The sequence below is a fragment of the Lepisosteus platostomus genome, chromosome 8 (assembly GCF_059453375.1).
Source record: "Lepisosteus platostomus isolate fLepPlt1 chromosome 8, fLepPlt1.hap1, whole genome shotgun sequence".
In the NCBI taxonomy this organism is placed as follows: domain Eukaryota; kingdom Metazoa; phylum Chordata; class Actinopteri; order Semionotiformes; family Lepisosteidae; genus Lepisosteus; species Lepisosteus platostomus.
Window position 1 is genome coordinate 26,138,676 of NC_142618.1, and position 13,767 is coordinate 26,152,442.

General features: G+C 37.5%; 1 protein-coding gene across 2 annotated transcripts in view; it reads right to left on the bottom strand.

Moving 5' to 3' along the window:
* zbtb47b (zinc finger and BTB domain containing 47b) overlaps positions 1 to 13,767 on the bottom strand; it is a 76,767-nt gene that overhangs the window by 45,277 nt on the left and 17,723 nt on the right. The window contains exon 2 of one of the 2 annotated variants that reach the window (XM_088643003.1): positions 8,196 to 8,310. The exons of the other annotated variant lie outside the window; for it this stretch is intronic. Within the exon in view, the coding sequence (XP_088499129.1) occupies positions 8,196 to 8,204 (9 nt within the window). The 5' untranslated portion in view covers positions 8,205 to 8,310. The remainder of the gene's footprint in view (positions 1 to 8,195; positions 8,311 to 13,767) is intronic. 2 annotated transcript variants of the gene reach the window in all.

The window sequence follows — 13,767 nt, forward strand, 5'->3', positions numbered from 1 at the left end:
CTTATGAAAGAAGCAAACAACGACAATGGCACCAACTGGGCTAACATAAAGTGGCAAGATGCATGGAATAATAACAACCACAGACTGAAACAGTTTATCCACAAAGTATCTAACAAACCCGCTGGAAATGACCTACCCAGACAAGCCTGGGTCAAGCTGAACCAATTAAGAACCGGACATGGGCGTTTCCGGGCCACCCTACACAAGGAGCAGACAGCCGACCACATTCTATACTCCTGCCCTCGCTTCAGGTGCCCCGGCAACTTCACCGATTTGGATGATGCCAGCCGCGACTGGCTGAGGCACCTTACAGTGACAATATAACTATGTAACTTCTGCATGTTAAGCTCATACGAATAATAAACCTAATTCACTTTCTAATTTGGCTATATAATTATGGAGAAATGTGTGGCCATCTAAAATATAATTTGAGGAAAATAGATTTTATTTTTGGTAGGAGATATCCATCTAATTTAATGCATCATGTGAAAGTGAATGAGTCAATACAGAAAGGAAGACAGATGGGGAACAGTACTTTACATAGGCTTTACATAGGTGTTGTAAGAATGTATATTGTACAGTATATTGTTGTATACAGTATACATATATGCCCAGTGAAAACAAGTGACTACTGTATATAATTTGAAGACTGCTGGATTTTAACATTTAAGAGAATTTGTTTCCTCAGCAACTGACACCTGCAAGCTCCTTAAGGTTGACAAATTGCAAGGTGAAAACCTGAATGCAGGTTAATTCATTAGGAGATTTTCACTTGTCAGTTTAAAACCTGAACAGTACAGAATTAACATTGTTGGTACATCCAAAGTAGACAAGAGTCACTTAAGCAAATACCAAACTTAAATGCCTTGGCTCAAATTATTGGTCGGTTGTTTAAATTCTCTCAAGCTTCCCACCAACAGAAAAGGCTGACTTGCCAAGGCTGTAAAAAAACTGTATTTCAGATGGAGGGAAAAAATGCCTGGAAGGCCATTCTGCAAGGAACACACAACATGTCTAACACAGAGATCTGCACTCTCTCTTGCTCTGCCTCCCTCTCTTGTTTAGTTACCATACCTAGCCTGCAATGACACTGGATGGGGAAATGGATAACAGTGCTGCTTATTTCTGGTAAAGAAGATACAGTAGTTTCCACAGTAAATACAACAATATTAATGAAAATATTCTGCATTCCTAAGCTTCTGCATTCCTAATGATTTTACTTCATTTCATAAAGTGAATTCCCAATGTACTAGCATGCACATATAATAACACTATTTGAGTATTTCCAAGTAGATATACATTATTCTACTGTTTCTTTAGACCATGCCTACCTTAATTCTTCAGATAGGTTGTTCCTTTAAGAAAAATATATCAGAAATTTAAACAAAGTGGATCTGGATCTTCAAACCTCACTGAAACCACCTACTGGAATGAGCTACTTTGAATAAATGCCTATAAACATATACTCTGACATTAACAAATTACACCAATTATAGTTCCATGCAGACTTCGATGTATTGAACATTAAAATCATACTAGCAAGACTAAAAATACTAAAAATACAGCAGGACTGCTATTCTATTAAATTGACACGTATGTGAAAAAACAATGAAAACACAGCAGTCCAGGTTTTGCTGTATATCAATAGCTGTGTAAGTACACTTACACAACTATTTACATTATTAGCAGATTTGCTGATTCACTGCAATGCATTGCTCAAGTCACCTGATTCCAGAATATCAGATGATCAGGTTTTGTTATTTGACTTGAGCTAAAATTACCAGATAGAGTTGATTAGGAATCTGCATAAATAGCTGTTCAAAAGACATGATTTTCAATGTAAGAACAGTTACAGATACAATCATGCCTTGATTGAATAATAAAGATCACCCATTTGTGAGAGAAGCTGTCCTGGAAAAAAAAAAAGAATCTGCTACAACAATTAGCACAATAGCCAAAAGAAACGGCTCTGTGATAGATGAGCTTTGTTCTGTTAGGCAGGGGGATCACCACACTGGAATGTGGTAAATATTTTCTATGAATGTCATACTTGCCTGACCCACCTGTATAATAATTTATAATGGTTTCTGCACTCCGGTACCTACAATGCAAGATATTCTGGGAATAAATAATATGAGTCTTATGTTTTAGGTTGTACTACAGTTCACCACATGGAAAATAAACAATCTGTATTCATGGAAGCATTCAGGGGTAATGTCTGGCTTTTAAAAGACGAAATAAGCATAGTCCGATACCTACAGAGCATATGTATTGGATAATTTTAGCCTTGTTATCCATACCAATACCATTACTTCTTTCAAGATGCTGGATTAGATCCTTGGACCAATTAGCCGCAAGCTCTTGTATGTAACTCATCTTATATTTGTAAACACATTTTCAGTGCTGAAACTCATCACAGAAACAGTGGAGTGTTAGAAAATAGTCTTGGATTCCTATCAAACAACCAAAACCATCCAACCATTTTCTAACTGCTTCATCTAATTCATGGTCATAACTGAGCTGGACCTTACCCTGGCAAGCAACAGGCAGGAATCCAGTCCATCATAGGGCACACACAGACATTGACACAGACACGAATACACTCACACCAGGGCCAATTTTCCCAGATAACCTACCAGCATGTCTTTGGACCGTGCGAGGAAACCAGAAACCCTGTGTTCACAAGAAATCCATGTGAACACAGGGTAAACATACAAACTTGATGCAGACAGCACCTCAGGTCCAATATTGAACCCAGGGCTCCAGCACTGTGATGTAGCAATGCTAACCACTGCACCACCGTGGCCCCCAAAAACCAAAACCACTTCACACATTACGACAATACTTTGAAGATAACACATTTGTAGACTTCACTAGATTTCTATTATTAGTAGATTTTCTATCATTGAAAATTTAAATTGTTTGAAACAAAAAGAATCAACCAAAAAGTGAAAATGAAATCATTACCCAGTGAGCAATTTCACTGGGCACAGGAGTGAAATGCTCTGATCACTACAACACCAAGCTGCAACACAAAAGTTTGTCAGCAAAGTGTGAAATTGTTTTCAGAATGTTATATACCATGCTCAATAACATACTACAGTAGCTGTCGTATAAAAGGAATTTTTAAAATAATATTTTAACGTCAAACTTAAAAATATTGAAAACAAAGAACATCAACTATATTCAGAACCTTGCTTTCAACTAAGTGACAAAGCACATACAATCACAGAACCTTTAACCTACTTATGTAGCCAGTAACTCAGATATCTACTTATCATATTGTCTTTATGATATAGAATACCCTCCCTTCACTGTCAGCTAGCTTTTCTTGGTGAGGATCATGCCACCTAAAATAAACTACCATCTCTAAAGTTAGTTTCAACACTAGTAGGGGTTTGAATTACAAAGATTAGTCTGAATTACAAACCGTACTGTATATCCTGGTATACAGCCTCATACCACCACAAATAATGTGCTCGTCAAAAAAAAATTAGAACTGTAAGCAGCAAGTTTAAATATGTGCTGTACCCAAAATGCATGTCTGCACAACGTATAAATTCTAAGGAAAAGGCACTCACTAGGGTTTCTTCCCCCACATAACATCACTACAAACAGCTGTGAAAGTGCAGCTTCAGCTTGTTCCCAGTAATAGGACGTGGGCCTCATGCAAAAAGTATGTTATAGTGTCCTTTCCACACAGTTCTACATCATTGTGAAAATAATGTCCATATAAAGCCTCCCTCAAAGGATGAAAGATTCCTGCTGGCTAATAAATTGTGTCTTTTTGGCTATTCTCCACCAAACATACTGTGCCTGGGATTTATGAGACTGATCGGTAACCTCCCAAATTTCAACACTACAGGTACACCGCAATAAGTGGAGCAGAGTGGAAACATACATTCAGAACACAACTGTATTCATTTAGAAACACCATACTACACATGCAGCATTTATATGGTTGAACCACTGCTGACCAAAGAAAATGTCCATGAAAACTAAGCAGCTGATACAGCAGTTCAAAAGAGGGGAGCAAATAATTGATATACAAGGGGAGCAAATAATTGATATACAAACACTAAAGTGTAACAACGTGCATGGGTAGAAATGGAGTGCACTTAGACATTAATGACAAGTTGAAATCAACCTCCACATTAATAGCTGTCCAGTGAGGGCAGCAGAGATTTATTATCTAAGCATTGCCTTCCAAATGTATCCATAACACTGATGAAACAGGAACAATAAACATTAAATAAAGATACAGTCTTATGCTTAAAAAAATATAAAAATGTTATACACTACTCTGATTAGCATTGCATAGACAAAAGTCATTTGCCTTCAGTTCAGAAAACATAAGAATCACATTTACTCACACCTCTGTAGTTAGTATTTTGTAATTTGTTCCCTAGCTTGGATAACATTAACCAGACATCTCATGTACTGTATTGTGCTATGAGGTTCTGGCACTTCTGAGGATAAATTTATGAACATTCCTACTGCATGTGTAGAATTTTTCTATCCTCTTTTTGTTTCCATTAGTGTATGGCTATCTTAAACAGAATCAGAAATGTTCAGTTAGATTAAGGTATGGAGAATAGCTGAATTTTTTATTTTCTGTGCAGTTAACAATAAATTTGTTGATTTGAATTATACTTTGGATTGCTGTCATTCTGCAATTTACCTTTCATACCAAACCCGAGTGTCTGGACTGTACCAGGTTTTTTACCATATTGTGCTGTATCTGCTTGAGCTCATTATTTATCCTGTTTTGTCAAAAGATCCAGGACATTTAGACACAAAAAAAAACAAAAATAATACACCCGCCACATTTCACAGTGAATTTCACAATGGGCATCTGTATTTCTTCCGATACGAATTTAAGTTTTTTTACAAAGTTTTTCTTCCGAACATAATACTGAAGAACATCCAAAACTCTCAATTTTCATTTGATCTGACTATAGGACAGTGTTTCAACTGTCAGTCAAATGACATTAGGCAATTCTGTACAGGCGTGAATAAATCTGACCCTCTTCTTTTCTGGTATTTGATTATTCAAAATATAAATTGTCACTTGGTGCAAGTCTATTATGATTATAGTGTAACATTATTAGATGTTTTTCAAGGGAGACATTATTCAATTCATTACTTGTTCTATGATGGTTTTTTCCTACTTCATCATATGAAGAAACAAAACTAGAGGTCGCTGTAAATAAAAATAATGCAGGGACGTGCAGTGTGCACCTTTTTCTTTTTAAAATCATCTCACCATACGGTAGATGCTGTTGGAATGCAAAGACAGTATACAGAAGGACAGCACAAAATGCAAAATAAACTACTGATCATAGTGATGCTGACCCATGAACCACAAATCACAGCTCTCGGTCAGATTGTCACCTGAAAATGTGCACATTGGAGCAGCCTGTCATTAAGTCTGGAGGACAAAACCCCTCGGGACTCCACTATGTTCTAGTGGTGCCCTTTCGTCACACAGAGATTTTCAGAAGAAAACCCCAAACTATTCCTCTCTCATTTGTTCAGATTAACTCTTCCATCTTCAGTCACAGGAAGTCTGGAACAGGAGAATTCAACAACTCAATTTCTTTCAATGATATGAAATACAGCCTAGACAGAGGACACCTGGCACACTTTGTTCAACTTAACCCTTTATGGACAGTCTTCCAACTTCACTTTCATCAGTTCTAAATTACCTTCCATAATGAGACACTGAAGCCAGAGAAACTAAATACCATCATATTCTGTTTGAGTGACATGAAGCAGCAAATCATTCTGTATCTTTCTTTCACTAATCACCCTTCTACCACATGGACTGTACACCTATCCACTAATGCACAGGATCCTGCAGGACTTCCGCTGTGCACTTCAGACTCTTTTATTTTCTTCCGAGTGCTCACTCTCTTCCTTTCCTGCAGGAACCTAAACACAGATTAGCTGCCCTTTTCCTTTTATCTGAGCATAAACATCAGTTTTCTAATCCAAAGGAGTGGCCAGTCACTCACAGAGTCGATTTGTTTTCCTCATTTGGAATCCCAGTACCACTGGATGCTAATTAACTATTTAAACCAGGTGTGTCTCATTTACAGTCATACAGGTGGTTTTCAAATAAAGAGCACTCTTTCGTCCTCACACTGATTAGTCTGAGCTAAAATGATCTTATTTCTATTAAAGCAAACAGTGCTACAAACAGTTGATGAATGAAATGCCTTACTTTTTCATTAAGGTCCAGACTTTTTTGCAAACAAAGCAGTTGTTTCATAAAGTAATGCAATCACTGTTTTTCTTAATTGACTTAATTTTAAAATGACATTCTCCCTACAGTATGTTTGCGCTGTTAAATTGTTAACAGGGTTATTATTCTCATTTTAGATTAAATAGGTCAATTAAATGCCCTATCCAGCCCTCCTTCACAAAAAGTGAAGCCAGTTTGCATTATTAAATATGAGCCTAAGTTAAATTAGATTTTATATTTGTCTTTTTAGCAAACTGCTCATCTTTATTAATATCTTACTTGCTTTGCCAGTAGTACCTTATTAAAACATGTGTTATTTTAGTAAACCATTTGAATCAAAAGCATAATAGTTTATTTCCTAACAATGAATTTTTGGATACCAACATTTTTCACAATTATTTTTAAATGCATTACTTGCTACTTGCAATGTCTTAATTTACTGAAGTCAACTTATGTTTTAGAATTGGATATTCTCTTTGTTCCAGCTGCAGTCCAAGATCTGAAACAATCTTTCGACATTTAAAAAATGAAATTTCTAAACTGAAAATGGTCTAGGGAAATCAGCCTTTTTAATAACTAATACCTATAGAGCATAGTTCCAGTTCATAGAAGGTGCATTCACTATATTACACCTTACATCCTAAGAGAAAAAGAAAACACAAATCATTGAAGAGTCTCCAATCATTCCTGTGCTACCCTTCTTGACTGTACAGTTACTTTAATTAGAAATGTAATCTTCCCTACAAACATTTTGTAATACTTTCAATAAACAACCAAGAGCATTATATAGTACTGTACATAAATAATACATACAGTACATACCCCTGACAACACTTGCTAAAAAGCCCATTACAGATTCCATATACACACAGGACTGACTTTTTTGTACCTATGCAGAACATTACACCCAGGGCCATCTGACAAGTTTGTTCCTGTGTCAGATGCTTGTCAATAGACTATCAATGGTATCCACAGCGTCTTCATGTTTTTAGACAACAGTGTCAATTGCAAAAAGGAACACAAATGTTTTCTGGTTGTAATTCTCAAGTGGTAGGCTGCATGACTGTAAAGATTAGATGTAAAGCCTACAGGAGCCTTCTTTGATGAATATGAGCATTTTAAAATTCCAAATGCCAATTCTCATTTGAAATGAAACTTCAAACTCACAATGGACCTGTGGGGATGATTGCTTTGGTAACCAGTCTTTTGTTTTATCTTGCATCAAATGCTATGATGAAACCCCACTGCTTAACTTTTTACATAGGTAATTTACTGGGCTTTAAGCAATGATATTCACATATAAAATAAAAAAAACCCTTTGAAAACCCTTGGCCTTCAAAGCAAACACCCAGCGTCACGTTTATTCTGCAAGACTCACACAGGCTAAAGATCCTCTTTATTGGAAAAAATTAAAAAAATTAAAATGTATATCCTGCTATAAGCAGTGTCAGAAAGACTGTCAGATTCACTCTCAAGAGTCACGGCTGTCAGTGCAGGAACAGAAGGGATGTTTTATAACTGCTAAAAGTACCCTGTTGAAACAGGCACATTTTTAAACCACCTTAAAGCAAAAACATGCAAAAGAGGCAGAAACAAGGAAACAGAGACACAGATGATGACATTCATATCTTAGGTGGCCCTAGGTTTTTGTAGGTGTGCAACTTCTTTATCTTTAATCATTTTAAGAGGCTTTTTTCTTTTGATTCAGCACAATTCTTTCACAAATAGGTTACAGCTGTAAACTACTCTTCTGCTTAAATAAATACAATTAATTTAGCCGAACCTGAAAATCAAAATTTTCTCACTGATATATTAAAAAAATTAAAATTATGTATTACAAGTACTAATGTACAACATCGAAAGGAAATCTTGTTTAGGGGGGTAGAAGAGTAAGGCCAAGTTATAGTGGGTTCCTTTCATATGAAATATTGAACTCTGTATCACTCACCTGTCCCATAGATTAAGTAAAGCTGGAGGTGCATCATGTGTTAAGCGGAGTTCTAACTGGCAAGGGACTCTCTTGTCCAGCAAAGAAAGCATGGTCGATTCCTCATTGGCATGGACTGCGAGATAAAATCCACAGAAATGAACGTTTAAAAATTGTTTAAGCTTTTTTTATAGGGGGTCTTATAAGGCCCTTTACGGAATTATTTTTTTTTAATGTTTGTCATTACCCATAGAGGGCATACCAGTCACTCTGACAAGAACATTTTTATCTTGATTTCAGAATACTTGTCTTCAGCGTATAAAATGAAGACATGTCAGTTTTTATGCTCTAGGTCTCACAACCTAGATACTGTGATTCACAAGTACATCTCATACAAATGTATGAAGAATGAAATCTACTGGACTTAGTTTTGAAAGAAGCTATATTAAAAGGTCAATAAGACTTCTTCATCTATATGTTAATCCATCTGAGTGACTGTCTTTTATGGAATAAAGATGCAGCCTTTCTTAATATATGCAAATGCATTCATTCAGCTCATTTCTCATGGTTTAAGACACTGAATTTCTATGTAATTTGACATGTGAAGCACTTTCCTTAATTTGAAGGCAAGCTGAATGACAACTACTTCCTTGAAGCAAGAAATGTAAAAAACTCAGTTTAGATATGTTTAAATTAACAGCTTAAGTATTAAAATAATATACAATTTTGTTCCAGTACGTAGGCCTAATGCCATTTAACGCCATATATAACACTGTGCTGAGTGGCAGCAATCTGTACATAAAGGAAAGTTGAAGGACGGGAGATTAGACTTGAAAAAAGGCTCTAGTTCCTCAGGTCTGTAAAATATTGTGGTTAGGTTCTCTATTCTTAAGCTTAAATTTCATAAGAATCTTATTCTTACAGTGCCGGGAAAAAGTGTGTGAACCCCAAAGGTAAATATTAAAATTTCTTAAAATGTCGTAGGGGATGCTAAAAACTAAGTGAACCCTAATTTAATTAGCTCAAAGAAGGGAATCATTAGAATCTGGTTATTAAATAACTAAGTAGATCTTGACGGTTGAGTTTACAAGGCCCCCACCCTATATAAAAATCTCCACCCTACAGAAACGTTGCGAGTTCAGTTTTTACTATATACAGAAGGTGTGTGGAAGTAAGTTATGCCATGATCTAAGGAAAGCTGAGGACCTCAGAAAAAGTGTTATTGATGCTCAATGTTCAGATGCTCAATCAATCCACTTCTCAGGATTTGTGGCTTCATCAATCCACTGTCAGTCACAGCACACAAAGGGAGAAAGTTCAAGACCACAGTTACTCTACTAAGGAGCGGGCGTTTTACCAAAAGCTCTCCAAGAACAAACCAAAAAATTATTAGGAAGTTACAATGAACCCCAGGGTAATATTGAAGGAATGGTAGGCCACTTTTGCTGTGGCTAATGTGACTGCTCATGACTCAACTATTAGAAAACAACTGAACACTGAAAAAAACACTGCTCAGCATATGAAGTTCACCAAAGAGCACACAGACAATCCACAAGGCTACTATAGAATGCTTTGGCCTCAATGAGAAACATTTTCTTTGGCAAAAACCAAACACTGGTTTTGAACAGAATAACCCCACTCCAGTTGCCAAGCATGCTGGTGGGAGTTTGATGGTTTGGAGCTGTTTTGCTGCCTCTTGACCTGGTCAGCTTGTCGTCATCACTGACACTGACACAACCACGAACTCTGTATTGTATTAGAAGTTTCCAGAGGAGAATGTCAGGTCATTCCATCCATGACCTGAAGCTGAACCAAAAGTGGGTCTTGCAGCAAAAAAATGTTCCTAAACATACTGGCAGATTAAACAAAAGAACAGCTGTAGAAGAAGAAACTGTGTTTCACAATGGCCTAGTCAAAGTCCAGCCCTAAACACCATCGACATGTTATAGTAAGGACAGCTCGCTTCAGGTCCTGCAAGGTAGCTGTCAAAGGTCAGAGTTGAAGGAGTTCTGTGAGGAGGAATGGGCCACAATTCCCTAAAACAACAAACATTTAGCTGCAGTCATTGCTACTCAGTTACTGAATCTAACTGTAACTGAGTATTCATATTTTGTCACATATGGATACTGAGCGTTTCATTATGTGAGTATAGATAAATGTTGAAAGAGTATCATGTTTTGTGTCATTTGTTTTTCAGATAAACTTTATCTATTATTAGGACATGAGTTAAAATCCAATAACATTTTAGGTCTGAAATATGAGAAAATACTAAGGGCTTCATAAAACTCTTTTCACGACTCCGTACATGTAAGATAAATTAAGAAAAACAGCTTAATATACAACTTGCCTACAAAAAAAAATTAACTCAGGTAACTCGGGTCAATATTTGAGTTTATTCAAGCTCAGGTGATGAATATGCATGACAAGTTTCAAGGATAAGAAGCTGTTATTGGACGAGTAAGATTATGTTAATGCATGGAATAAACATGAGTGCAGTTATGCAAATTTATATTTCTAATTTCAACAATGTTACGATACAGTATAATTTTTAACCCATCCTTCCACTGATTCAATGTATATACCAAATCTTAGCCATGGAATAGTTTTCAAATTGAATGCTTTCAAATATTTAGCATTTTTAAGTACATCATGATAAATGTAACGTACACACACCTATACAGTATGCGAATATATATCCCTATATGTTAATTAAAGCCAATTAAAATGTTAATGACACAAATGACACTAAACTATGCAGCTAGTATATACAGTATGTTTCAGATGTTGAACATGTCTCTCTCTCCTTTTATACTGTAGGAACTTTTTAGAAGTTCATTTTCTCTACTTCACTCACAACTAAGTAACATCTACTGGCCTTGACAATTTTTTTTAAAAAAAACTACCTCTACGTTTACTGATAGCGCTGCTGGCTATGTGAGCAGCACTCTGCTAATCCTCCCTACCTGGCACAGTGTGCCAGCATGGGGATTATCTTACACAACAAAAGCTGGCAGCTCAAGTTACTCAACCACAGTGTTTTCCCAAAAAAGTCTCTCAACCTTTCAGGAACACATAAAGAAACCCCAGGGCTCAGTTATCTTGAGTCATAAACAGTGATACGATCATTAAACTGAAAACTAATTACAAACAGAACAATTCTCTTAATACAAACAGTAACAATAGGCATCTCCACATCCCACTTTCATTTTCTTCCTACAGATCTCCTCCAGCTGTTCTTTTATTGCACCACACCAGCGTTCATAAACAACAGCAATTTTTTTCTGTTTTACTACATATTCAGAGCCAACTACCAATTTGACATTGAGTGAGACTGGAAGGGAAAAGCTGCTATTTTATGAGCCACAATGTCAAAGGATGTGTACCGGTTTTAATCAGTCTTAACCCAACAGAATCACAAGCAAACACATACTGTACCTACTGTAGTACGTCTCTGAGGATTTGACATTACTAACACAAATATAATACATTTCTATAACAGAAAATGGGGCATTCAGTTATACAGTACATGTCCCTAAAACGTATTATACTATACATTATGTAAAGCCTGAGATGATGAACATGTCCATCATATCTCAGTTTCAGATCCACATGGAGCCACGCATTGACCAAGGGCTAATTGGAACACTGTAGGGAACACACATTAGAGAGGGTCAAAAACAAATAAGAACTTTTATAGATGAGAGGGAACCATTCCATCCATCAAGCTGGTCTGTTCTTGGTATCAAATTGATCTCTTCCTGCCATTTGTTGAAAGAAAAATCAGCTTCAACAAAATGAATGGGTAGCTTATTCCATTCCAACAAATGCTTCTGGGAGTATGGACTAATGGTGTTTCATTTACGCTTCAGAAATTCTATAATAATTCAGCAAAGTCCAAATAAATCCCATCGGTCCTCTTACCTACAGTATACTGTATATACTGTATATATCTTGATAATTTGTTTAAAACATGAAAAGCAGATAAAATTAGAAGCTTGGGAATTAATTTGTAGTTGTGAGAGTAATAGATAGATAGATAATACTTTATTAATCCCGTAGGGAAATTAATGTTACAGCAGTCCAGCCCAAGACAAGCAAAACAGACATCAGAATAGTTATAAAACAAAAGACAAACAAGATAAATAAAAATAAATACATAGGTGTGTGCAAAATGTGCTGATCATAGTCACTGTAAAAACAATAAAATATGTGCAAAATGTGCATAGGTTTATACAGACTGATTGTCCAAAAAGTACAATGGAGTAAACATGCTGTCCATAGAGGAGCAAATGAAGGGCTAACAGTCCTAGCCAAGGGCATCGTTATACACCCTGACAGCCGCCGGGAGGAAAGACCTGCAGAAACGTTCCCTCGAACACCGTAGCTGTAGCAGTCTATTGCTAAATGTGCTCCACTGCCCAGTAACAGTCCCATGAAGCGGATGAGAGGTGTTGTTCATGATGGCTGTGAGCTTGGTCAGCATTCTCCTCTCAGCCACCACCTCCATGGGGTCAAGGCTCATCCCCAGCACAGTGCCAGCCTTCTTGATGAGTTTATTGAGCCTATTTGCATCTTTTGCATGATGCTGCTGCCCCAGCACACCATAGCGTAGAAGATGGCCGCTGCCACCACTGATTCATAAAAAATGTGTAGCAGTGTTCCACACACACCAAAGGACCTGAGTCTCCTAAGAAAATAGAGTTGGCTCTGACCCTTCTTGTACAGGGCATCAGTGTTACCAGACCACTCCAGCTTATCATCCAGGTGTACCCCTAAGTACTTGTAGGAATGTACGCCCTCTATGTCCTCACCCTGGATGGAAACAGGGTTCAGCGGAGGCTTATTCCTTCGAAAGTCAAAGATCATTTCTTTGGTCTTGCTGGTATTAAGCTGGAGATGGTTAAGATGACACCACTCCACAAAATTGGTTATCAAGCTCCTATATTCCTCTTCCCTCCCCTCTCTAATACACCCCACAACTGCAGAGTCATCTGAAAACTTCTGCAGATGACATGTCTCAGAGTTGTACCTGAAGTCAGAGGTGTAAAAGGTGAACAGGAATGGAGCAAGGACAGTCCCCTGTGGAGCCCCAGTACTGCTAACAACCTGTTCGGACACACAGCTCTGTAGCCATACATACTGTGGCCTGCAGGTCAGATAGTCTATAATCCAGGACAGCAGGGGAGTGTCCACCTGCGCCGCCCTTAGCTTATCTCTCAGTAAAGGTGGATGGATGGTGTTAAAGGCACTGGAGAAGTCAAAGAACATAACTCTCACAATGCTCCCCGTCTTCTCCAGGTGAGAGTTAGCTCTGTGTAGCAGATAGATGACTGCATCCTCCACTCCCAGGTGTGACTGGTAGGCAAACTGCAGGGGGTCCAGTGCTGTACTCACCAGGGTTCTGAGTACAAGCCTTTCCAGAGTTTTCATTAGGTGTGATGTAAGTGCCACTGGTCTGTAGTCATTCAAGACTTTAGGGTGCCCCTTTTTGGGTACTGGCACCAGGCAAGATGTCTTCCAGAGCATTTCCTAATCTCAGAATGAGGTTGAAGATGTACTGCAGCACTGAACCCAGTTGGTCCGCACAGATCTT